The sequence below is a fragment of the Panthera onca genome, chromosome C1 (assembly GCF_046562875.1).
Source record: "Panthera onca isolate mPanOnc1 chromosome C1, mPanOnc1 haplotype 2, whole genome shotgun sequence".
NCBI classification, from domain to species: domain Eukaryota; kingdom Metazoa; phylum Chordata; class Mammalia; order Carnivora; family Felidae; genus Panthera; species Panthera onca.
In genome coordinates, this window is record NC_138346.1 from 113,991,870 (window position 1) to 114,015,011 (window position 23,142).

Below are 23,142 nucleotides of genomic sequence, written 5' to 3' on the forward strand. Positions count from 1 at the left end.
TTCACAATTCTTTGCTGCCCAATTCACTGGCCACTATAATAATGTTGTTCTAGTATATGAATATTTTACAGGAGGGTAGGAGAGACACTGGTCCTTGTCTCACAGATCCAAAGAATGAATCTTGAGGACAAAAGAGAATGAGTAAGTTGATAGAGTTTATCTAGGGAAAGTACAAAGCTCTTGAGGGTGAGTGCATTCTCTACTGGGTTGCCACCAAGGATTTTTGTCCCTGGCTTTTTATTGAGACCTATCAGGAACTGTATGAGAAATAAGCCCACTGACCCAATCAAAGGAGGGACACAGAGACCCAGAGCACAGTAAAGCAAGGCTTTAATCAACATTCTTGCAAGAGTGGGTGTCTGAGGAACAGGCACACCCAAGGCAGTTACACCAGGCAGTTTATCTCCTAGAATGCAAGTCCCTCCTCTGGTTCCTCATTGGCTGAGTACTACAGAGGTTACAGCCTTACCCAGAGTTGCCTATGCCTATGTAAGGCAAAAAGTAGTCTGATTGGAACAAATGTACATTTCCTGACATGCCCCAGACTTTCGGTCCCTCCTTTGTTCTTTGGTGCATGCCCATTGCAAAGCCTGCAAAAATAAATATGCAAAATGGAGGGGGAAGAAGAACCAGGAAGTGATGTGTCTAAGGGTTTGGGACTCCACTATGGGGTGGGGGTTGTTCATACATATTTCCAATAGGTTGTAAACCTATTGTTAACTAGACAGCACAGCTTTTATTTATTATTTCTGAAAATGAATCATCTCATTTACTTGTCACAGCTTAACAACAATTTGTGAGATTCTATTCATGGCAGCTAGCATGGACAGGTCTGAAATGCATTTGTCCTTTTTCTTCCCAAACCCACCTGCATCTACAGCCAGGGACTGTGGCGGCAGGGCGCAGTGGACACGCTGAGGAATAGGAGGGCCAAAGCCAGCCACTTTGGTGGGCCTTGAAGTCTAGGGCATGGCCCGGGTGGAGCCACCACAGCTGCAGTCAGCATCGCTGGGTGTCCCTTATCTATCCCTGCCTACCGTTAGCCCTTTCCCTATTCAAATATAACAAAATTTGTGTATTCATTGATTATAATTTCAGTAGTTTCTGATATTTGGCTATTATGACTAATACTAGAATGAACATTCTAATATCTGACTTTTAGGGATCATATGTGGATATTGACCAGCCAAAGATAAAACTGCAAGCTGCAGAATAAAAGGTGTACATTTATTTGGGTCTCAGTGTTGCAGGATTTTTTTTACCTCAATACTCAGGATTCATTGCCTTGCCACTTCAAAGAATGAAAAGGTAGACACAAAATGAACAGCAGGCAAAAGTTTATTAGAGGATAATATTAGAAAGAATAATATAAAAGTTTTCTTTGCAGAAAGGGGGTATTAGAAAGTGAATACCACCCCCCACCCTGACTATAGGCAAGGGTCTTTGTTTTATACAGTTCTGGTCGACACCCCCCCCCCCCTTCCCAGCCTCATGTTTCTTGTTCTTTCTCAGGTTCTACCCTTATTGACTTGATAACTCTAGGTGCTGGGTTGTCCATTCTTTATTGGCTTGACTCCATTGTGTGAGGAGTCAGGCTATGGTCCTACTGCCCTCGTATAATGTAAGTTTTATGATATACTTAGTTAGGTATTTTGATTGCAAAATTCCTGAGGGGAACCTGAGGGGGAGTAGGTGGTGTCTGTTACATTCTTAAGAGGGACCTTACACCCAAGAGAGTTTGCTGTGGTCAGATGCTCCCAGCATTTTTCCAAGATGTGTTTTCCCCCCATCCAGGGACCTCAGGTTCCTAACCTTTCCCTCTCTTCCTGTCTTATCCTATGTTTCCTATCATATTAAGGATTGCAGTCTGGAAGAGATAGAGTGGACTGAAATGGAGTGTGCTCTGGAAAGACAAAGGAGGTTAGGGCTTTCAAAGAGGAAAGAGAGAATTTACCTACATTGTTTTCAGCAAAATATGATTAGTGCTGGTTTATACAGTTACCCTAATCTATGCGTGATTGGTTGCTAGGGTTAGTGCTGGGCAGAAAGTTCATTTTTGTCCATTCTAACATGCAACAGATGCCTTGGCTTTTAGCTGAGTTCAGCAACAATTGTGAGAATTTGAGACAGGAGATACACATAAATCCCACCTCCTCAGTGTGCTCCCAGCTCCATTTGAAATATCCCTCTTAGCAATGTTTACTCCATGTTATTCTTTCCCTTAGAACAGGGTGTATGCCTAGGAGAGGAGTTGTTTCATCATTGGCTACTCACAAACTCAGCTTCAGTAATCACTACCAAAGAGATTTCCAAAGTGGCTTCACCAATTTGCACTCCTGATGTGGGAAACAAAGGCAGAAAGAAATCAGGATAAAATTAAATTTCCTTATAACTTGCAGCCAGTTGACAAGTACTTAAGACAGGAAGATTATAGCACTCCTCCAGGAACTCCATACTGTCTTAATGTTAGTGCTTTGTTAGAGGGAAAAACAACCTTAGCTTGACAATAGCTAGTCTCCAGGATCCTGCAAATCTTGAACATATAAAAGTCCTTTTGGAAACTTCCCTGTCTTTACTTTCCCCAACTCCCAAGTATATAATCAGCCACTCCTCACAATCCTGAGGCAGCTCCTCTGCCCATGGGTCCTGTCTCTGTGCTTTAATAAAACCACCTTTCTGTACTGAAGACGTCAGCTCTGAATCCTAACACAGCACTTCAGACCACATCACTCCCACAACTTCACCAACCATTGTTTTAATTCCAGCCATTCCAGTGGGTTGTGGTATTCCACTGAGGTCTTAATTTGTATTTCTCTGGTGAGTAGTGAGGCTGAACACCATCTTCATATGTTTATAGGTCATGCACAAATATTTTTTTATTATTAGGGAGTGCAACATAAAAGTTTCAAGACTCAGGAAGACTAGGATATCTCCTTGAATAGTTTGGACTACTGTTTCCTCAGACCACTGTAGGGGAGGATGTTCTCACCTGTCTCCAGTGCTGTGACAGAAAAAGGAGGCAAGGAGCAGAGGGGAGATGAAGACTTCCACTTCTCATCTTTGCCAGGGTCTACCCTGTGTTTGAGCAAAAACTTGTTCTGTATACAACACCCAGTTTTCTGCACCTGAGTTGCATGTTCCTAGGACTCTGGGAAAAATGTCTCTTCAGTGATTGGTTGGAAAAAGCTGTTTTCCCTATATTTAGAGCAACCTGTAAGTGATTCAAATGCTAGAGTAGATGGGACTTAAAAATGATAAAGGAAATTCTCAACTTTCAAAATTTGCTGGTCCTGTTCTTGGGACCCCAGGGAAGCTATACCTTAACATTTACAAAGGTCAAAATGACTTGACAAAACCTCAAAGCTTGGACTCTATTTGTGCCCCAAGCACACATTATACTCTGCCTCTTAAAACAAACAAAAAATAAAAACAAAAAGGAGAATTCCAAAAATAAAGATAAGAAAAACAAAAAAAACCCCTCATATCAGATTAAAGTCTGACTAACCATCAAATTAAAGTCAAGTCTTGCACATACTAAAAACATAAGATAAAGTCTATAGCTTTCTGGAATGTTCCTTGTCATGATGATTTGTAACTGTGTAAAAAATGTGTATATAACCTTGTACCAAATGTTCCTTCCCCAGAGCACTCTCCTTTGTGAAGATTGTGTGTCCCGTGCAGCTATCCCTTTTCTTTACCCAAAATATTTTTATTAATATGGCAGGTGATGTTTTATTTTGTTTTGTTTTGTTTTGTTTTAGTTTGAGACAGAGAGAAAGAGAGAGAGAGAGAGAGAGAATTGGCAGGGGAGGGACAGAAGGATAGAGAGAGAGAATCTTAATCAGGCTCCACACTCAGTGCATATCCCACATGGGGCTCGATCCCACGACCCTGGGATCATGACCTGAGCCAAAATCTGGAGTCAGACATTCAGGCACCTCCTGGGAAGCTATCCTAACTAGAGGTCAAATAAAACTCTTTTCCTTTCTCTTTAAAATTTTAGAAAAGCTTTGTTCAATTTACTGTTGATATAAGATTTTAAAAAATCTAATCAATAAATTAAGAATGAAATGCCTTTTGTAGCAACATGGATGGAACTGGAGAGTGTTATGCTAAGTGAAATAAGTCACACAAAGACAGATACCATATGTTTTCACTCTTGTGTGGATCCTGAGAAACTTAACAGAAGACCATGGGGGAGGGTAAGGAAAAAAAAAGTTAGAGAGGGAGGGAGCCAAACAATAAGAGACTCTTGAAAACAGAACAAACTGAAGGTTGATGGGGGGTGGGAGGGAGGGGAAAGTGGGTGATGGGCATTGAGGAGGGCACCTGTTGGGATGAGCACTGGGTGTTGTATGGAAACCAATTTGGCAATAAATTTCATATTAAAAAATAAATAAAAAATAAAAATCTAATCAATAAATGTCCTATTTACCTTGGCTAGTCATTTGGTCTCTTCTTGCATACTTTCAGTGATGAAGAACTCACTACTGCATAAGCAGCCCATTTCATTGCTGGGCCATTTGATTCCTGTTACCAGCAGAAACCTGTATTCCTGTATCATGTGTCACGTATCATGTAGTGTGTCCAGAGTGATACTCCAGAGGCCACTGCCTGCAGGCCTTCCTTGCACTTGCCCCCAATCCCTAGTTCCCGCATGGCTGGCTTCTCTGTGTCCTTCATGTTTCCACTCAGATGTCACCTATTCAGAGATGCTTTTCCAGACTATCTGACTGAAGAGTGTCTTGTCACCCTGTTTTATTTCCTACATTTTAAATTTTATGCATTTGCCTAGGTGGTTTTTGTCTGTCTCCTGTTTGCATAGACTCTGGGAGGCAGGAACTCTATGCATCTAGGTCACTGTTGTATCTTCAGTGCTTGCAACAATGCTCAGCACTGACAAGGCTCTCAATTATTTTTTTAAAGAAAGAACAGAAGAAATAAGTCTAGGTTTGAATCCCTGCAGTCTGATTCCTGAGCCTATGTCCTGAACCACCATGCCTATTGCCCCCACTCCAGACGTTATTTAACTCTATCTTGCACATTAAGCCTTCCTACTGCTCTATTAGATGCTACATCTCTGCTTTTGCCTGCACCAGCACCTAGCATTGGCCAGTCCCAAGTGCAGCCATCTCTGACATGTGGCCAGGCTTGGTGTGGCCCATGGAAGGCCCAGTGTCTCTGTGGTCAGTAGGTGGTGCTGTTGGGAAGAGAAAAGCAGTCCCTAGGGCTTTTAAAGGAGGGCTGGTTGGTTCTGAGACTGGTTGGGCGTGGGGGAGATGGGGAGCCCTACCAGCCCACCCTCTCTTCTTTTAGCCACCACTAAGTGGTAGGCAAGTGTCCATGGGAGAGAAGGAAAAACAGGAGTGGGTGAGTCCAGACCTGCTGCCTACTGGTCAGGGTGTCCTGATGTTAATGACGGTAGTGGGGACTGGGGGGTGTGCATGAGGATGTCCCCCACCTCTTTGGCTGAGGACCTGACATTTTTTGCCTGTACAAGGCTAACCTAGGGACCTGCCTGTTGGTCTAGTGTCCCTCACCCAACATACATACGTATACACACAGAATGGAGCTGTGGAGGAAGGCAGGCAGTAGTCACTAAGCCTTCTCGGTACACACATAGTTTTCCAGAGAGTTCTCCCCCTTCCAACCTTGGGGTTTGAATTCCTCCAGAATTCTCATTTGCTTTCCCTCTATGCTCCCACAGCCCCAAGCATCATCTTCTCTACTAACACAGGTACACAGTCAGGGTGACCAACTTGTCTTGGACTAGCCCAATGTCCTGCATGCTGGACACCCCCTCAGTCCCAGGCAAACCATGATGGTTGGTCACCCTAAAAACAAAGCCTCTTTCCTCTCTGACTCAAAGGACATTCTGGTTGGCTGACTCTGAGAGTACCTAAGACTTCAGTGTAGTTGGTCCCATGAAGACAGGCAAAAAGCAGAGTGAGGCTCAAGGGCTGTCATCTAGGACTCTCATGCTGACAGGAGATATAGGTAATTACATATAAGGTAGCTGCAAGTGTGTAATAGACCCCTCGGAACCTGTGCAGGTACACCTGCTGGCTCCTTGACATGGAAGCTTTCCTGGAGGAGGAGAGTTTGAAACCCATGGGCTGAAAGACACAAGCAGAGGGAGAATCCTGGGTAAGAGGGAGAGAGGCAGGTGCAAATGGAAAGGAGGCCACGATGGGTCATCAGGTGCACAAGCACAATGGAACAGATGGTCCACCCTGGCCCAGGAGAGAAAGGAGGTCCAGAAGGCAAAGAAGCAAGGAATAAAGGGAGAGGTATTCTCAACCTGGACTGGGAAGATTGGATTTGGAAGTTAGTGAGGAATTTCCGTAAAGTGCCACTCAAGGATGAAGTGTTTGGGCCCCAAAACACATGGGAGGAGTCACGTCCCATCACTTATGTATCCTTCTCCTTTCCTTTAGCATCAAGCCATGATCCACACTGTCCCCAGGGTTCCCAGGTCCCCAGGGCTTCCCAGGGGCGTTCTAGAGGCCAGAGTAATGTTCTGTCTCTCGACCTCAGGGTCAGGTCCTCTTATTCTTGCTGTACTGTTAAGGTCCTCTGCCCCTGGGTCCCAATTTTGCTCAGGAGAGTTAGATGAGTTAGATGAGTCTTATGCCAGACAGGTTAGAAGGAGGCCTAGTGCTCACACTTGCTATCACTTTCTAGTTGATCACCTGCAACTCATGGGAATGTGACACATCCAAGGACAGCTCCTGTCACCAGCAAACAGATCTCATAAGAAAGTTCTTAAACTGAACCAAACCCATAGCTTCTATCCATTGGTCCCAACTGTGTCCTTTGGAACATCACAGAAATCCAATCCTTTTCTCATAAAAACACTTAGAATATTGAGAACAGCTCTCCTGCTCCCTCAGGTGTTTTCTAGCCTAAATATATTCCACCAGTTTCTAATATGAAAGTCTTCACATGGGTCCCTCCCACGAGGGCCTCCAGAGCCTGGTACAGTGTCTTGCGCAAAGCAGGTTCTCCATAAATGTCCACTGATGCTTTCTTGACACATTTCCTCTTGACTTGTGGAGCCCATAGGTCCACACTTGTCACATACTGAGTTAACTGTGTGAAAACTGAGACCAAATCAAGTTAGAGAAAAGAACAAAAGAACAGTTCACAAAACTGGAAGATTTCAAGCTGAAAGTGGCAAGAAGCACACAAAATGAGTGTGACAGCTCAGTTGCCCAATGAAGTACATTGATCTCTAGTAATGACTGACCACTAGACACCTACATTCCTTTTAGGGGAACAGTGATAAATAAACTTACTTGTTTATAACCAATTGGCTAAGGAAGCTGTAAGGTCATGCTGATATGAGGAAAATTTAAATTCACTTACAGTCAGAGCCCACATTTTGGGGGGAAATCAGGGTAATTGTAAATTTCAGTTATGTGGCTATAGGTGTTTGGTCTTCAAACTATGGCCTCCATTTTTGTTTTTTTCCTTAGTGATTACCAACTAGAACTTCTAAATCCAGACTCTCTTTGGTAATGTGCCTCTCCCTCTTTCTGAAAGCTTCAGCACAGATACAAAGAGGTGGGTCCTAGCTGTCCCATGTCCAGGTCTATGTCATTAGGGTCCTGACCCCAAAGTAATAGTGTGGGTAGGGCCTGGGTCAGAGCTCTGTGAGCATGAGAAAGGTGTGGTGGTTCTCATGGCAGAGTTTGATGAAGGCTTGCTTGTTCTCTCATGTATAATCTGTAGGGTTGTCTCCTTACCATCTACTGAGGCCTCTCATATAATCATAGGGCTGTCCTTTCTTTGATATTGCTGGGCTCTCTGCTTGTCAGCCCCATGCTTCCTCTTGACATCTTAGTGTCCCATCTTGGACTCCAATTGGTACATGCCTTTAGTGCTGGAGGACAAAGACATTTCTTGGTCTTCACCTAGGCTGGAGAAGTGTCATGAACCTCCCTCAGCCCAGTCAGAGACGTTATTGCTAGGAAGGTTCTCTGGTGCCTCTTTGTAGGTTGTGGCTCTGAGGGAACACAGTCTTATTCCAAAGTTGGAAAATGGAAGAGAAAACTTATTCCAACCAAGTAGAGAGGCAAAAAAACCGTGTGATTCAGGCATCTGGAGATGTTCAGGGACTTGGGATATCCAGGTTTTGGAGAGGCCCTCTGTGGATTGTGGAAAGAAGCTCTCTAGCCCTGCGCAGGGATGCTGCCTGTCTGTTCTCCAGCACCTGGCATAGCACGTGGCACTTGGTAGGTGGATGAATAAATGAATGAATGTGCAGACAGCTCCAGAAATCTTTCCTGTGTGCCATAGGCACTTCATGCAAGTAAGAGCTCTGTTCTGGAGTCAAGAAGGACTCCAGTTAGAATCTTGACTTCACCACTTACTTGCTTTTTGAGGCCAGACCAGTTCCCTAATAAAAGGGCAACACATGAACCCTGCTTCCAGGATTCCCTCCGAGAATGTGCACAGGGATCAGGGTCCATTTTTGACATCTGCAGACTCAGGCAGTCCTCAGGGCTTTGTGTTGCTGTTTGAAATCTTTCCCCAAGTTGCCCCATGACCCCTCATCTCTTGACTTAGAAAATCTCTAAGATTAAGAGACCGGGTTGACTCCAGTGCTGCAAGACCCTCAGGTCAGCCAAGCAGCTCTCCATTGGGCACACTCCTATGGGCTGACTCAGAAGAGGGGCCTAGGAGTGTGAGTGAGGGGCTCCTTTAGCTCTCAGGAGACTGGCCTTTGACATAAGCGTCCAAGTTAGACCTTGGGGCACCACTGAGGAAGCATCTATGTATTCTTTCATATGTCTTGCTTCTGTTGGACCCTTTCAGTAAGGGGAAGTGGACTACATGGGGCAGGGAGGTGACCTGGGCTGACTTGGCTCTTCTTAAAACTGGGATCGCAGGGCAGACAATTTCAGTCCTTGACTCTATTTATCTCAGAGGCATGCTTAATTCTTGCTTCTGACAAGGATGCTGTGTTTATAAGGTGTCATGGATTCACTTGGGACCCCTTCTTCCATACAACTCTCCTCATCCCCATCTGAGACCTTTGTTCTGAGGGCAAGTATCAGAGAGGAGAGAACCCATAGTAGCAAGAATTCTGGACATAAAGTTCTGAGGGCAGGTCCCAGGCCCTCTTGGATTCTCCCAGGTGTGAAGTGTGTGTATAGATGAGCCCACGATGTGTTGTGGGGGAGGGTGGAGGAGTCCAGGTGATCCTCTGTCATGGAGCCTCTGTCAACATTGTTGTTCTATGCTTCTGTAAGGTCTCTTTCTCATTCCTACTCCAGATTGTCCATAAAAGGGGGAACAAAATCATCACAAGGATGGCCTGTGATTGGGTGGTGGGAAGGAAAGAGCACACATTAAGTCAGACATCAGCCTTGGGATCAGCTTTATTCTGTATTTTACCTTCACAAGGGAGAAGAAAGCAATGAAGCTGAAGAGAAGACTAGGCTGCACCACACAGACACAAATCACATGTCTAAAGAATGTACGTGAAATTACAGGGCCCAAAGCAGAACAGACATCAAGCACAAAGATCAACCAGGATCCCAGACATCCTATCTCATCTGTCCTGTTTAAATTCAACCATTTACATATGTATTTTTTTTATTTTTAAAAGCAGAACTAACATTCCAATGTCCAATAATTTGCTGTTCCTTTTTAGAATGCAGAGACTAAATGATTCAATTTTTTATTTCTGTAGTACCACCAACCTCTTCTCTGTATTCATGGTGGTGGTGGTGGTGGTGGTGATCGTACAAGGTCCATCAAATTTCAGCTTTTTTTGAGGCTTGAGTGAGAGGCTGATACTCTGAATGATGAATGAAAGCATCCTTGGCTGTTACACACTCAAGGCTGGGTTAGTTTGTGCCCCAAGGGAGCTGAACTAGGCTTCTGTGGTCTCCCCTTATAACTGCACTATTCCTATGATGGCAACCTTCTATTAGACTGCTGTGAACAATACTTATTCACAAAGATTGATGAAATACAGAGAGAAATGTCTTCAGAGACAACAGACCCGGTCCTGGAATACTGAGGAAACCAGGAGGCAAGAACAAGGTGCACACAGAGGTATCCACAGGTGAAGGCTACCATAGCATGAGCTTGGGTTGGGTTTTGATCTGTTGGCCATCTTCTTGACCCCAGATGGCATTATGAGAAGTTACTTTCCCTTGCCAGAGGGCAAGCACTTCTCCTGAACTTTCTGTGGACAAACTTCCACACATTTTGTCTGAGATAGCTCCTGGCATGGCTCCACACACTGAGATGGGCATTGGTCTTGGCTTTGCTGTGGGCAACTTTCTTGGCATAATCCCTGGCACTGAGGAAGACAAACCTCCTGAACTTGCACTGGGCACTTCTCCTGGAAGGGGTCCTGGCATGGGGGAAGGCACACTTCCTCAGCATTTGCCTGGCACTGCTCTTGGGACTTTTGAAGACATGGGGGAGGCACACATGGCTGCTTGCACTGCTGTTCATTAAAGGACATCTTAGGGTAGGTAGCAGAACCTGAAACAAACACAAGATTTGAAATTAATTGCATTAACAGTATCAGGCTGGGAACTGGGAAATGAAGGGTTAGTAGAGGGAAATGGGGAGTAAATGATCACTAACCCTAATAACCTATTTGTTTGCTGTTTTTTATTCTTTTCTCTTTTCTATCCCTACGTCAGCTCCCTCTGACACCCATTTCCTAACTGGGAATATTCTCATAGCTCTTGTCTGGATACCCATAGCCCAATCCTACCTGACACCACAGTTCTACCAGAGGTTTCCCCTTCTCCTCTATTTGACAATTTCTTTTTGAAAATCAGATGCAGGATACTAAATGGAATACACAGGATGGAGTGGAAGGCCCAGGAAGTGGCAAACCACTAAAAATCAGTGGAAAGTATAAAGCCCAATGGAGGAAGAGAACAGCCTCCTTAACGTAGAGCAGGAAGCGAGAGGGAGAGAGGGCACAGATGTCTCCACTTACCTGTCTTCAACAAGACTCCACAAAGGATATGGATTGCAGAGCCCGACAAGGTAGGGGCTTTTATATGGTGCCTGGTCCTGCCTCCTACAGAACTGACTGGTCACGTGGGACAATGCTCTAATTGTGGAGTCACCATAACGAGCTTCCTCTGAAATTGCCCATGGTTTGAGTCACTGCTTGGGATGCCTGTTAATCAACCTCCCTGTGGGCCGCTGGGTCCTCACCAGACCTCAGCAGGGAGGGGTTCCTCTTAGATCTCTCTCATTAAAGGTAGCAGCAAAAGAATGTTCATAAAACGTTATCTCAGTCTGTTAAACTGGGATTGGGTTCCTTGTCTGTCCAAACTGGTTCAGGATGTGGTGAGAGATAAGATCCACCTTATTCATCTTGCTTTCATCAATGGGGAGATTTATGTCTAAGGCCTAGGGTCTGTGTCAAGGACATGTATCGCCTGTTTTGGACATTTCCTCTGGATACCTCTTCATTGGGCCTGGAAAGTCACACTTCCCGACCCAAAGAAGATGGGTTGTTTTGTGGTTCCAAGTGCACAAAGGCCCTACAGCCTCCTGAAGAGAGTGATTTTCCCTCATAGAAGGCTTGAGAGAAATTGGACTCATTTGTTACTTGTAGGGTGAAGGAGAAGAGGAAAAGGAGAAGACAGGTAATCTTCATCTTCTTAATTTTTATTTATGTCATTTCTAAAAGTGGAAAGTGGAGTTACAGAGTTTTCACAGTGACGAAGAAAACAGGATATGGCAAGGTTGGTCTGCCTCCTTGCCTTCTCAGAACTCAGGTCAATAAAAGCCAGGGGGATGAAAGGAAAAGTGTAAAAGCAAACACACCCAGTTTTCTCTACATCCAAACCTCGGTGTGAGCTGCCACTTCTGTCTTGGGTGCCCTCTCTCTCTGTGACTTGTGAAACCCTAAGCATACTGCAAGGCTCAATTCAAGTCCACCCCCTTCCAAGAGCCTTTGCTGATTACTTTAAACCAGAAACAAATTTACCTCCTTCTGAACTCCCATACTGGTTATTGTTGGTGCTATTTATATGATATTTGCTATAGTTATTGGGAATCCTAGTTATTTAAATACAAGATCTTATTGCTACCTCAGTTGTAGGTTTCTAGAGGGTAGGGGCTAGTAAATGGAAGATCAATGACTATTAATGCAGTGAATGCATTAATTAAGGAATAAAGAAGGTAAATGTAGGAGACAGCTGGAGTAGAGGAGGATCTCATGTATTAGAGGATGAAAAAAAAATTTGTTTTTATGAAAGAAGCCCCTAGAGCACAAAGTGGGGCCTTTTTCTTGTTTGCTAAAGTTGATCAAACCCCAGGGACTTAAAGATGATGGGCCCCTCTAACTTGAAGAAGTATGTTTAGGTCATTTCCTAAGAAAAAGTGTTTGGCTAAAATCAGAGTTTCCTTTAAAGGTTTATACAATTTTTGCATGCTTGATCCCCAAAATAGTTTTTAAAAGGTGAGCTGAGGAAGATCAGGTGACATTTTGGTCTTTAGGACTTGTGCAGAGAGGATTGATGTAGCACCAGCATGGGCCCCCTCAGTGTCCTGTAAGAGGCAGGTGCCCAGGGTGGGAGGGGTCGGAGGTAGGCCTAGGAGAATCATGCTGATGTTATTGTGAGGCACATGATCTCCTGGGGACTGGGGTGAGAGTGGAGCTATGCAGGATGAGGAGAGGGATTTGGAAGATCCATGGGTATATCTGAAGGGGCACGGTCATTTGGAGAACCTGGGAACTGGGTGATCAAGTATAGGATGGGGGGTAAGGGGTTCCTTCTTTTCTTTCTTTTCTTTTTTCATCTCCTCTTTCCTCTTCTCCTTTCCCTCTTCATCTCCTCCATCTTTTGTATGAAATGTTGTCTAAGAAACAAGATGACTCTCTGGAGTTCTAAGAGACAAGAAATTCTCCATCACTGGGTTTATTCATCCCTTTAGTCATTCATGGCTCTGCTTGGAGTCATTCATGGTTCTGAGACTGTGGACTTATGGAGAATATTGGCAAAAGTAAGCCCCCATGCTTGAGAAGAAGGCCCTTTCATGAGTCTTGGATAGCTGCAAGGTCCTGGAAGGCTCCTGGGGGAGATGTCTTCTCTGTGTTTTGCTGGACGGTAAGAATTAGCAGGCAAGGAGGGCAGGCAAAGGTATTGCAGGTGCCTGGAAGAAGGAGTGCTGCTAGAACCCAACTGAGAGGAGAGCCTGGGGCTGACTCAAGAAAGTGGTGGGTGGGAGGCTGGGGGCAGAGCCTGCTTGGTTGAGATTTCCAGAAGTTCTCTACAATAGGATGCACAAGGTGACCTTGCTTGTGCCCCATGCATTTCTGTATCTTTGGCTGAGACTCAGGAAGAGACCAAATAGGGTTATGTATAACAATGAAGAAAGCAGGCCATGTTCTCATGGAGGAGGTAATGCGGTTAGGAAGAGGCCAGAGTTCAACTTCTCTCAAAGGACTGTCTCTGCCTCACAGTGAGCTGATGACATTGAAGTGGGTCCGATGTAATCACAAGGGCCCTTCAATGTGTAAAAGGGGGCAGAAGAGTCAGTTTCACAGTGATGTGATGTGAGAAAGATTGGCTACTGTTGGTTTTGAAGATGGAGACCAGGCACCAGGAATGTGGACAACCTCTAGAAGCTGGGAAAGGCAAGCGAACAGATTCCTCCTTAGAGCCTACAGAAGGAGATAGAGTCCTGTTGGCATTTTGGTTTTAGCTCAGAGAGACCTGTGTCAGACTTTGGGCTTCCAGAACTCTAAAATAATATATACTTATGTTATTTTAAGCCACTAAAGTTACGGTAACTTGTTACAGCAGCAATAGAAAATTAATACACCTTTCCAATTTCTGAAGATCTTGGAAGTCTCAAATGAAGAAGTAAAATCCCACTTAGCACTCCCTCATTTAAGTACCTACTCACTGGTCATGTCAGCTCCTCAGAGTCAAAGACAAGCTTTGGTGATGCATGGGAAAAGAACTGGATTCAGGACCCCCACTGACCTGGAGTTGATTCAATTACAGAGTATGTGTAATACTGGATACACTACTTAGCCTCTCAGAGCCTTAATTTCCTCTTGTTGAGAAGGGATAACATTATTTCACAGATTCCTTGTGAGGAATAAATTCGATAACATATGCACCAACACTTAGAGCCATCAAGCTACTTATAGAATGTTAGTGTCATCTGAATCTGTTCAGGACTTAAATCCCTCACAAAGCATTCTCAATTCTCTCAGTTCTTGTTCCATCTCTACTCTCCCCCCAGCACTCTCTTTTCTTATGGTTTTCTAATCACTGGGATGCAGTAGACTACACAGAGGCCCAAAGATTTGGCTCTGTTCCAAACAAGAGGTGTGACTTCAGGCAAGCCCCTGAATCTTTCTGGCCTCAGTTTCATCATCTTTAAAATAGTAAAGGTAGACTAGAAGTCAATTCAGGTCCAATGCAGCTTTGATATTCTGTGATACTGTAAATGTGATCATAAATGATTTGCCCAGGCATCTATATGACTTTGTAAGTATGTGGGTGCATGTCTGTAGGGAGAGTGGTGGAGAGGGTCTCTTCCTCCTTGATTAGGTTATGATTTATAATCCACTTAGTTTTCTGTTTTCTGTGGGTGGCAGTGGCCTAGCCAGGTGGCTGAATGACCTTAGAAAGCCTATCTTTTCCTAGGTGCAGAGTGGGAGTATTTTGGGGTCTGAGTCCTCAAAAATCAACCTTAGTGGTTCAGTATCTGGGGTTGTAGCCTGGACAGCTGTGGGGATATTGTCTCACTCTAAATCTTAAGATTAGGTGACTAGTTTCTGTAACCATCCCCAGCCCTTTAGCAAGACTGGGGCTAATCTGATTGAATGCCATCTGAGATTTAAGATTTTAAATTTCTGCAGCTGTCATTATTGGGAGCCAGGGTATAATTACACAGGATCAGCAGAAGAGAGTCAGGTGTGTGCAGGACATGTTCCCCCCCCTTCCCATCAAATAACTATCTCCTTTGTTCAGATCATAAAAGTTCCCAGACTCTTCTGATTCACTCTACTGGCCCATCTGCATATTACAGGGCAGTGGCTCTGATAAAGCTGAATGGTGCAGAATGTGGCTCACCCCATTCCCTGGGAGCAGGTGCCTCTGGAGAGCCTGTGGGCTCCTGGAGGAGAGTCCACCACCCCCTCACTTCCCTGTCTCCAGTGTCACCTGTATAGACAGTCTGAATCAGAGGCTGTGGGAGGGGCTGAGGGTTACTGGCCACTGTGCCCAGAGGGGACATGACAGTACACCTGATTCCCCTTCTTTGTTTCAGTCCAACACATGCTTTAAATAGGAGGCACTAAATTATTTATTAACTGCATTTTTTTAGATGAGGCAAATGAGGTACAAAAATGTTAAGGGCCTAGTTCAAGACCATATGGTGAGCTCATGTCTGGACCAGGCAATGGCCCATGTAAAAACATTTAGGACAAAACCATATTGGGGATTCTTTATAAACTTCAAGGAGGCAACAAAGATGCAGACCAGTCAGTGGCTCTAAACAGTTTTGAGATGATTGAGAAATATACATATGTACACATGTTTACCTTCAGAGGATTCATGGCCCCAAGGTTAAAGACCACTGACACAGGAAATGGGGGAGAAGTGTGTACCCAAATTGTTTATGTTGATATTGGTCTTCAGTCCTTTTCCTCTTTGAGTCTGGGTCCTGGCTCTCTGTGGCCTAAATTGGGGTTAGAAATCCTAGACTCTTCTAGAAACCAAATCAGTGTGAACTTGGTTAAGATGGTTCTCACTCTGGAGCTGGGTTTCCTCACCCAGATACTGAGCACATTCCATGCCACATCTGGCAAATTTTATGCTCAGTCATGCAAAAGTCCGCATCTGGCTTATACTGTGATTTGTGGGGTCTGGGGCACAGTTTGATAATGGGGTGGAGGGAATGACCCTATAAATCTGCTTGCCTTCAAAGATATTTGCCTTCCTTTTCTTTAACTCCCTCTCTCCCCATCAAGCCTGCTGTACCACTCAGCAGATGGAAGAACAGGACAGGTGCCACAGCAGATAGGGGTGAGGACTCTCAGCGCTGACCAGCTTCCGGAGTGCTTTTGTGTTCTGGCTTTCTAAGTTCAGTTTCTCACTCCAAGGGCTTTGCATATACCATCTCACAGGTCACTCCTCTCCACACCTCAGTGAGACTCTTCTCATTCTGCAGGAGAAGAAACTGAGACCCCTTCTCCCACTGAGGTGACACAAATTGCCTTGGCTACACAGTTGAGAGTGTAGAGTTCACTTGGAATCTCACCTTCCAAGGTGAGAAATCTGCTCAGAGGCAGGCTGCACTTCCCAGGTGAGGTTGGGGGGAGGACTGGCAGGGTCTACCTCTTGTCTGTCATTGAAAGCAATCAATGCCAGGGATGCCCTTTTCTCAGCCCCAGGCCACCCATATTCAGCCCCGTCTCCCTCTCCAATCTCTGAATTCTGGGAATGACACGTGTGTGGAGGGTAAGGAACACGGTAGCCAGGGCCTCACCTCAGAGTAAACTCCTTTTCTTTGGAAAAGTGCATCCAAAACTGCTGAACATGCACTCATTTATCGTTATTGAATATCTTCATTGTGTGCCGGGCCGTATCTGTTCTCAAAGAACTTACAGCCCAATGTAAACAGATGGACAGAATATGGCAGGGTAAGTGTTACAGGAGAAAGGTGTGGATGCTCTGAGACCACAGAAAGGGGCATTTGACCGGCCTGCTGGGGACAGTGGAGGAAGATTCCTGGAGCGGGTAACCTCTCAGTTGGGTTCTGATGGAGATGAAGACCAGCCCAGCCCAATCCTCAGAGGACCCTTGATGGAAGGAGAAGAATGATAGAGGACAGACAAGTGTAAAGTCATGCAAGCCAGAAACTCTCTGCTGTGCCAGAAGTGCCAGGGGTTACCTGTTGCTGGGCTGCACAGCTCTAGAAGGAGAGAGAAGTGGCAAGGTAAAGCCAGACAAGGAGGTGGGGGCCAGCTCCAGAAGAGTTTCCCATGACTGGTCAAGTTATTTGAGCTGTTATTTAGGCAAAAAGGAGCCTTTTAAGGATTTTGCACAAGGAAGTGACATGTTTAGATTGGGATTTTAAGCAGTCTACCTTAGCTGCCTTCCACTGGAGGCAGGACTAGAAGGTGAGCTTGGAACCTCACAAGCCAGTTAGGAGGTTCTGGGTGGTATAGGTGAGAGACAAGGTGAGCGTTTCTGTTGGAAAGAGCATAAACCCTCAGTCTGAGCAGCATTTCTTCCCAGCCTGGGAGAGAGCATGGAGCTCTGCAGATGAGGTTTCATGTACCAGGTACAGCTGAAAATACCCTGATTTGAGTTTTATGATCAGTTTGTATTTTAGCATCTTTATGTGTTTGGCAATTGACTTACTGTATTTACCAATCTGTTTCTTTGCTGAGCATCAAAAGCTGTGGCACAGAAGTGGTTATGGCTCGTTATTGTCAATAAAGCCTCCCAGGATGTGCTTGTGCTCATATCCCTGGCTGGAGTATTCGGTCATGTGGAAGCAAGAGGGGCAGTTAGGACAGGTTCAGTAACTGGTTCCTTGTTGCCATCTCTACAGCTGACATTTGCATGTGAGGGACGCATGAAAGTGAGCTCTAAGTTGTCTTCCAGCTTCACAGCTTCAAAGCAAGACATCCTTGTGATTGTGTGCCAGCCCTTTCATATAGTACTGGCCCAGCTCACAGTGCCACCCCCAGCTGGCTTGGTCTGGGAGGACTTACAAGTCCTTTTGCAAGGCCAGCTGTATGGTTTCTTGAGAAACCACGATGCAAGAGGGCCTGTGGTAGAGTCTTCTCTTATTGTTTTTCCATGAAAGGAGAGGGCTTGGTCCTGCCCAATCACATTATCTGTGAGCCATCAAGCCTGGCACTGCACAGATTCTTGTGATGCCACTCTTCAAGTGTCGCTTATTTATTTATACAACCCTCTACCATTTGGGGCAGGGCCCTGGTGACTGCCGCTGGGGCTGGCAGTAATTATGGCATTCTGCAGGGAGGTAGCACACTCATCACGTTCTAGCCATCTTTCCTGGCATTGCCTTTGATCCAGGTTTTGCTGGGAAAGTAGCCATTAGGAGATGTGTATCTTTGGATTCATTTACATGGGAGAAAAGAGAATTAAAGTGGCAAATGGATGGTTTCATGTTCTCAGAGATGGCCTCCACCCAGTCTGTGCCCAGAGTCCTCAGAGCAACCCGGGAGAGCACCAACACCTGACCCACACTGCCATAGGGCCATGGGACATCTGAGACCAAGACCATACCCCTGAAAGGAAGGCACACAAAGTGGGATGCCTTCTGCATGTTGTGCACTCAGGTGTAGGAAGATGTTCTTCCTTCTTTTCCTTTGTTTTTGTTTTTATTTTTGTTCATTAAGCAAATAAAGATGTGGGGGGTTTCTGAAGTATTCCTGATTATATAATTTTTTTCCCACTATATGAGAAATAAAAGCTTACTAATGAAAATACAAAGGCTAGTGAAAATAAAAATACTCCACAGGTTACAACTCCATTGTCCTAAAATAACTAAGAATGTTGACAAATTTTCTTCTATTATTATTATTATTATAAGTTTTTGGTTAAATATAATTGCTTTTATCCTATACGTCCAACTGGGGCCTTGCTCTTTCCCCCTTAGCACATTTTAATAATTGCATAATGTTTCATCAAGTAAATAGATCTAAATGCATTTAATCAAATTCCTGTTAGATATTTAAATTGTTTCTAAGTCACACTGTGATAATCTGACATACATACATAGCTTTTTTTTTTCCATTTTGGAATTATTTTTCTTTCTAAGACATGGAATAACAATTGGGTTCAAGGATTTTATGCTTTTGATGTATGTTTCTATATTCCTCAAATTCTTTTTTAAAAGGAGTTTTGTCTATTTATGCTTTCTCCAACTGTGGCACACTCTTTAGCACTGGGATTCTCAGATATTGTTTAAAAGTGACCATTAAATAGATGGAAAAGACTGTCACCTTACAGTGCTATTTCCTCCCTCCTTTGTGATTTCTACTGAGGTTTAAGAGTTGTCCATCTATTGTCAACAGTTGACCATATGTCCCCTAATGCCCTAAACTAGGCTTCCAGAGGCTCCTAGTGTCCAGGAAGTACCTCTCTGCAAGGACTCTGAGACCCAAAGGACTCTTCACATCCAGAAAATGAGGAGTTGCATGCCTACAGCCTTGTCTAGCTCTCATATTCTAAAAGTCTGCTTCTGCAACTAGCTCATTATATGACTTGGTCTGATGAGGATCCCAGGTGTCTTGGGCACATTTTGGACTATTTGTACTTACTGTACCTTTGTGGTTCTGAACCAGCTTCCAGACTCAGAAGGATATGAAGCTGTTTATATGCCATGATTCCATGGGCAACCAGCCCAGATTTCTTACTGTGATAGCAGAGAATCCTAAACCTACTTCCACTTGACTTTTGTGGGTTGTAATGACAAACTTGGTCACAGAGGCAGGCTCAAACACTTCTGGGCAATCAGGTTTCTTTTCTGGAAGTAATAGCAGCATTTCATGCCCAACTTGTCAACAAGCTGGGTCTGCACCTGGCCAAGGACCTTACCACATGGAGGGGGGTCTGAGGAGAGGAGCAGACCCACCCTGAAGATGAGTAGAGACTGGTGGAGAGGAGGGAGCTTGAAATGGTGACCACACTCCCAGGCCCTGACATCCCAGTTCCTATAGTTCTAATTCTATGCCTCTTCTCCATCCTAATACCCTTCCCAGGAATATAAGCCAATATATTCCCTTTTGTGAATTAAACAATGTTGATGTGGACTTCCCTAGCCACTTGTAAGTAATCCCCACTTTACAACTGTAAATATTTTTCCTGTTCATTCCTAATTGAGGTCCTTACAGATTTATCCTTTTTTGTGTGTGCTGAAGTTTTCCTTTTGGAATTTTATAGATTCACAGGTTGTTGCCCAAATAGAGCATCTTTCACCGGAATTCTCTCCATGGCGACATGTTACAAAACTATGGTTCAGTATCCAAACCAGCCAGCTGACATTAGTGTAGTCCACAACTCCAGTTTTTTTTTTTTTAATTTTTAAAAGAGTACCTATCTGTGCTTACAGGTATAATTTAGAAACTATTGCCTCAGGAGACTTACAGCCTAATAAGGAAAAAAGGCACAGGGCAATTATGTTCAGGTGTGACATATGAGACCTGGGAAGGTGCCATGTGCTCCCCTCTCTGAGTGCTGGCTGTGTTCCATTAAATCAGGTGCTTGGGCACATGTTCGCCCCTAAGCCTCATGACAACCCTGTAAGCTTACTGCTAGCATCAGCACTCCTTTTACAGAGAGAAGGAAACCAAATATCAAAGCAGAGCTAGAGTTTAAGCCCACTCAGCCTGTTTTCAGAGTGTTCTGCCCAAGCATTATGCAGTGGGATTAATAGCGGAGGGTAGAATTTTTCCTGAGCCTTTCTGGACCTTTCCTCAATGTACCACTCCTCTTTCCCCCTCATGCCCACTTCCTCTGTCATGAGTACTTGGGCTCCTGAGGCGAACCACTGTAACAGCCATATTTACAGCTCTCTCAGGCTGCAGTCTCTGGATGTGCCCCTCAAGAGATGCCATATTCCTCTATGCAGCAGGTGGGGCCAGAGGGGAGGCCATTTTCAAAAGTTGTTGATTGTAGAGTAAGGGCTCTAGCCTCCCTCTAGAGTGAGGGATTGTGTCTTGGTGGTTTAGTGCTAGAAAACAACAAACAAAAAACTACAAAAAGAGAAAAAAAAACACAGGAGAAGAAAGCTTTGCACAGCAGAGGAATATGTTTACTTGTCAGTTCATGGCTTCAGGTTTCAGCACCAAGATGGTGAACATGGTGAAGATGTTGGAGGTACTGGGTTGAGTGGTACCCTTGGTGCCTCACTCTGGGGGTGGGCAGGGTGGTGGGCATTTAGGAGGACAGGGCTTGGCACAGGGCTTGGGAGGGGAGGGAGCTGGGCATGGAGGAGGGCACGGTGGGGGGCACAGCAAGGGGCATGGTGGGCACTTTGGTGGTGGTGGGCACTTCTCCCGTGGACACTTCTCAGAGCACCGTTGCAGAATCTTCTTTAAACAGCTGGGTTGGCATTTGGCCTCACACTTTTGTTCACATCTGGGATCACAGTTCTTGGGCTCATTCTTGGGGTCACTAGATTTATTTTTATCATCACTCGACATTCTTTTTTTTGATTTTCTGGGCCCTGTAAAGAAATATGCAACAGGTGGTATGTGGGAGACCATACTGCAAGATAGGAGAGGACCAGCAATGCCTTCCCACTCATATCTCCTTCCCATCCTTGCTCTTATGAAAACTTTCCCAGGGTGGTTTGGGCTCTAGACCAAATTCTTATTGAAAGGCTGTCCTCTTGTCCTTGGAGTGGATGACATTTCTTGGTCTCTCCACCTTTACTCTGCTTTTTGTTCACTTACTCTTTCCTCCATTCCGAATCTCCCAATAGGAGTTCTCAACCTAGCATCCTGGAACCACCCCTCACCCATGATAAAATCATATTTAATCATATATTTATCAATTTAATTGCTATCTTTTGTAACACCCTGTGTTTTAATTCATCTAAATGTACTATTCTGAAGTCATAAGTTTGGTTAGACTGCTAAAGGCATTCATGGCATAACAAGGGTTTTAAAGAACTCCTTTAGGGCCACCTCCATCTGGAGATGGAACAAGAAGATATAATAATGGGTCTAGGGACTCAGGACACTTCTTTCAATCCTGTGTCCTGCCTAAGACCTCAAAGCCTTGATTTTTTCACTTGAGAACTTGGGATGGGAAGATAATTCAATTTCTACCATGGCTGAACTCCCATGGGCCACTATGGGACTCTTCCTCCCCATGAATACAGGAAAGGAAGAAATCAGGAGAGGAGGAGATGAGCTGGGAAATTCTAATTCTTCTGAAAACATGAATGTGAGAGCCACAAAATATGATTTTAATGAAGAATTTTTTTTTCTCCCTCTGTTAAGTTTTGGCCTGAGCTAGGTCTTCTTCTATGGATGGTTTTACTTCCAGGTATGAACACGGCTTTTCAGTCCCTGAAAATACTTGCAAGTTGTATCTAACTGGTACACCTTTGGTTTCCTTTAAGAATATAAAGTAAACTTTTATCTAATTTAGTTTTAAAATCAGTATAGCTCTCTGGAGAAATAGATCATTAAATTAAACTCCAAATTTGTTAAGAATATCTCTTTCAAAGGGGATAAAGCTACCCCCTTTCTTGTTACCAAAAATGAGAGGAGGATTTCATTCAAAAATACCCATCGTCTTAACCCTGTTCAATGCATGGGATGCCATAGGTCATTCTCAGGAAAGGAGAGAAAAAAGACGGGGCATTTCCAGTTGTCCAAATGCAACTCACCCTTTTGTATTGGTAGTGAACTTGACAAGTAGTCGAGTGAGGTGGGTGATATTTCTGTGCTTGAGAAGGTGGATTTTCCCTCTGGCTCCTCTGTCCAACTCTGAGGAAGCAAGGGGGTGGGGGAGGGAAAGCCCCAATTGTGACCTCATCACTGCATCATCAGGTAGCTATTGTTGTGTGACTCCAGAGCTCCCAGCTCAACTCAAGCCCTTGAGAATAGACTGCTTCTTCACCCCCCTTTGCTGTCTTTCAAAATTTATGCTGGTGAAATCAGACCATGGTGAATACTATTGAGTTCTAAGGATAAGAAGGCTCATTGTTGCTAGTAGCAGAAAAACTCTGTTTACACATGGTCTCCCTTTCCTCCCAAATTTTACCTCTTTTGAACATGGTCCTCCACCTTTCTAGTAGAGCTTCCTGGATTGCTCACAGTCATTTTCATTCTCTTCTCCCTAGTTTCTAATACGAGAGTCTGAAACCTCTTTTTGCCACTCCACTCATCCTAAATTATTTCAGCTCTTTTTCTGTGTTTCTGCCTATATTTCACTGATTGTTGTGGTTTGCAATTTTTTTTTTAATCAGGGAGTGGATATCTCTTGATGTCCAAGGTAAACTCTCCTTATTGTATAGAGCTTGAGTTGATATTCCTGACCAGTTCTGACATATTGTGTTAACCACAATTCCTGCCTTAGAGTAGACAGGTTTGCCTCTGAGAAAATTCCTTCCTTGCCTTTTCAAAGGCCTGGC

The 23,142-nt window shown here is 44.4% G+C and overlaps 2 protein-coding genes across 2 annotated transcripts; both read right to left on the reverse strand.

Annotated features, from left to right (window-relative positions):
* Positions 1-9,379: 9,379 nt before the first annotated feature.
* On the reverse strand, positions 9,380-11,044 carry PRR9 (proline rich 9). Its single transcript, XM_060625938.1, has 2 exons — positions 10,976-11,044; positions 9,380-10,506 (listed from the first exon to the last, which is right to left on the reverse strand). Exon 2 carries the CDS (start codon positions 10,484-10,486, stop codon positions 10,160-10,162), a length of 327 nt encoding a protein of 108 aa, XP_060481921.1. The 5' UTR covers positions 10,487-10,506; positions 10,976-11,044; the 3' UTR covers positions 9,380-10,159.
* A 9,742-nt stretch (positions 11,045-20,786) lies between these two features.
* Positions 20,787-22,520, reverse strand: LELP1 (late cornified envelope like proline rich 1). The gene is made up of 2 exons (XM_081796314.1): positions 22,396-22,520; positions 20,787-21,222 (listed from the first exon to the last, which is right to left on the reverse strand). Exon 2 carries the CDS (start codon positions 21,197-21,199, stop codon positions 20,903-20,905), a length of 297 nt encoding a protein of 98 aa, XP_081652440.1. The 5' UTR covers positions 21,200-21,222; positions 22,396-22,520; the 3' UTR covers positions 20,787-20,902.
* Positions 22,521-23,142: the final 622 nt, after the last annotated feature.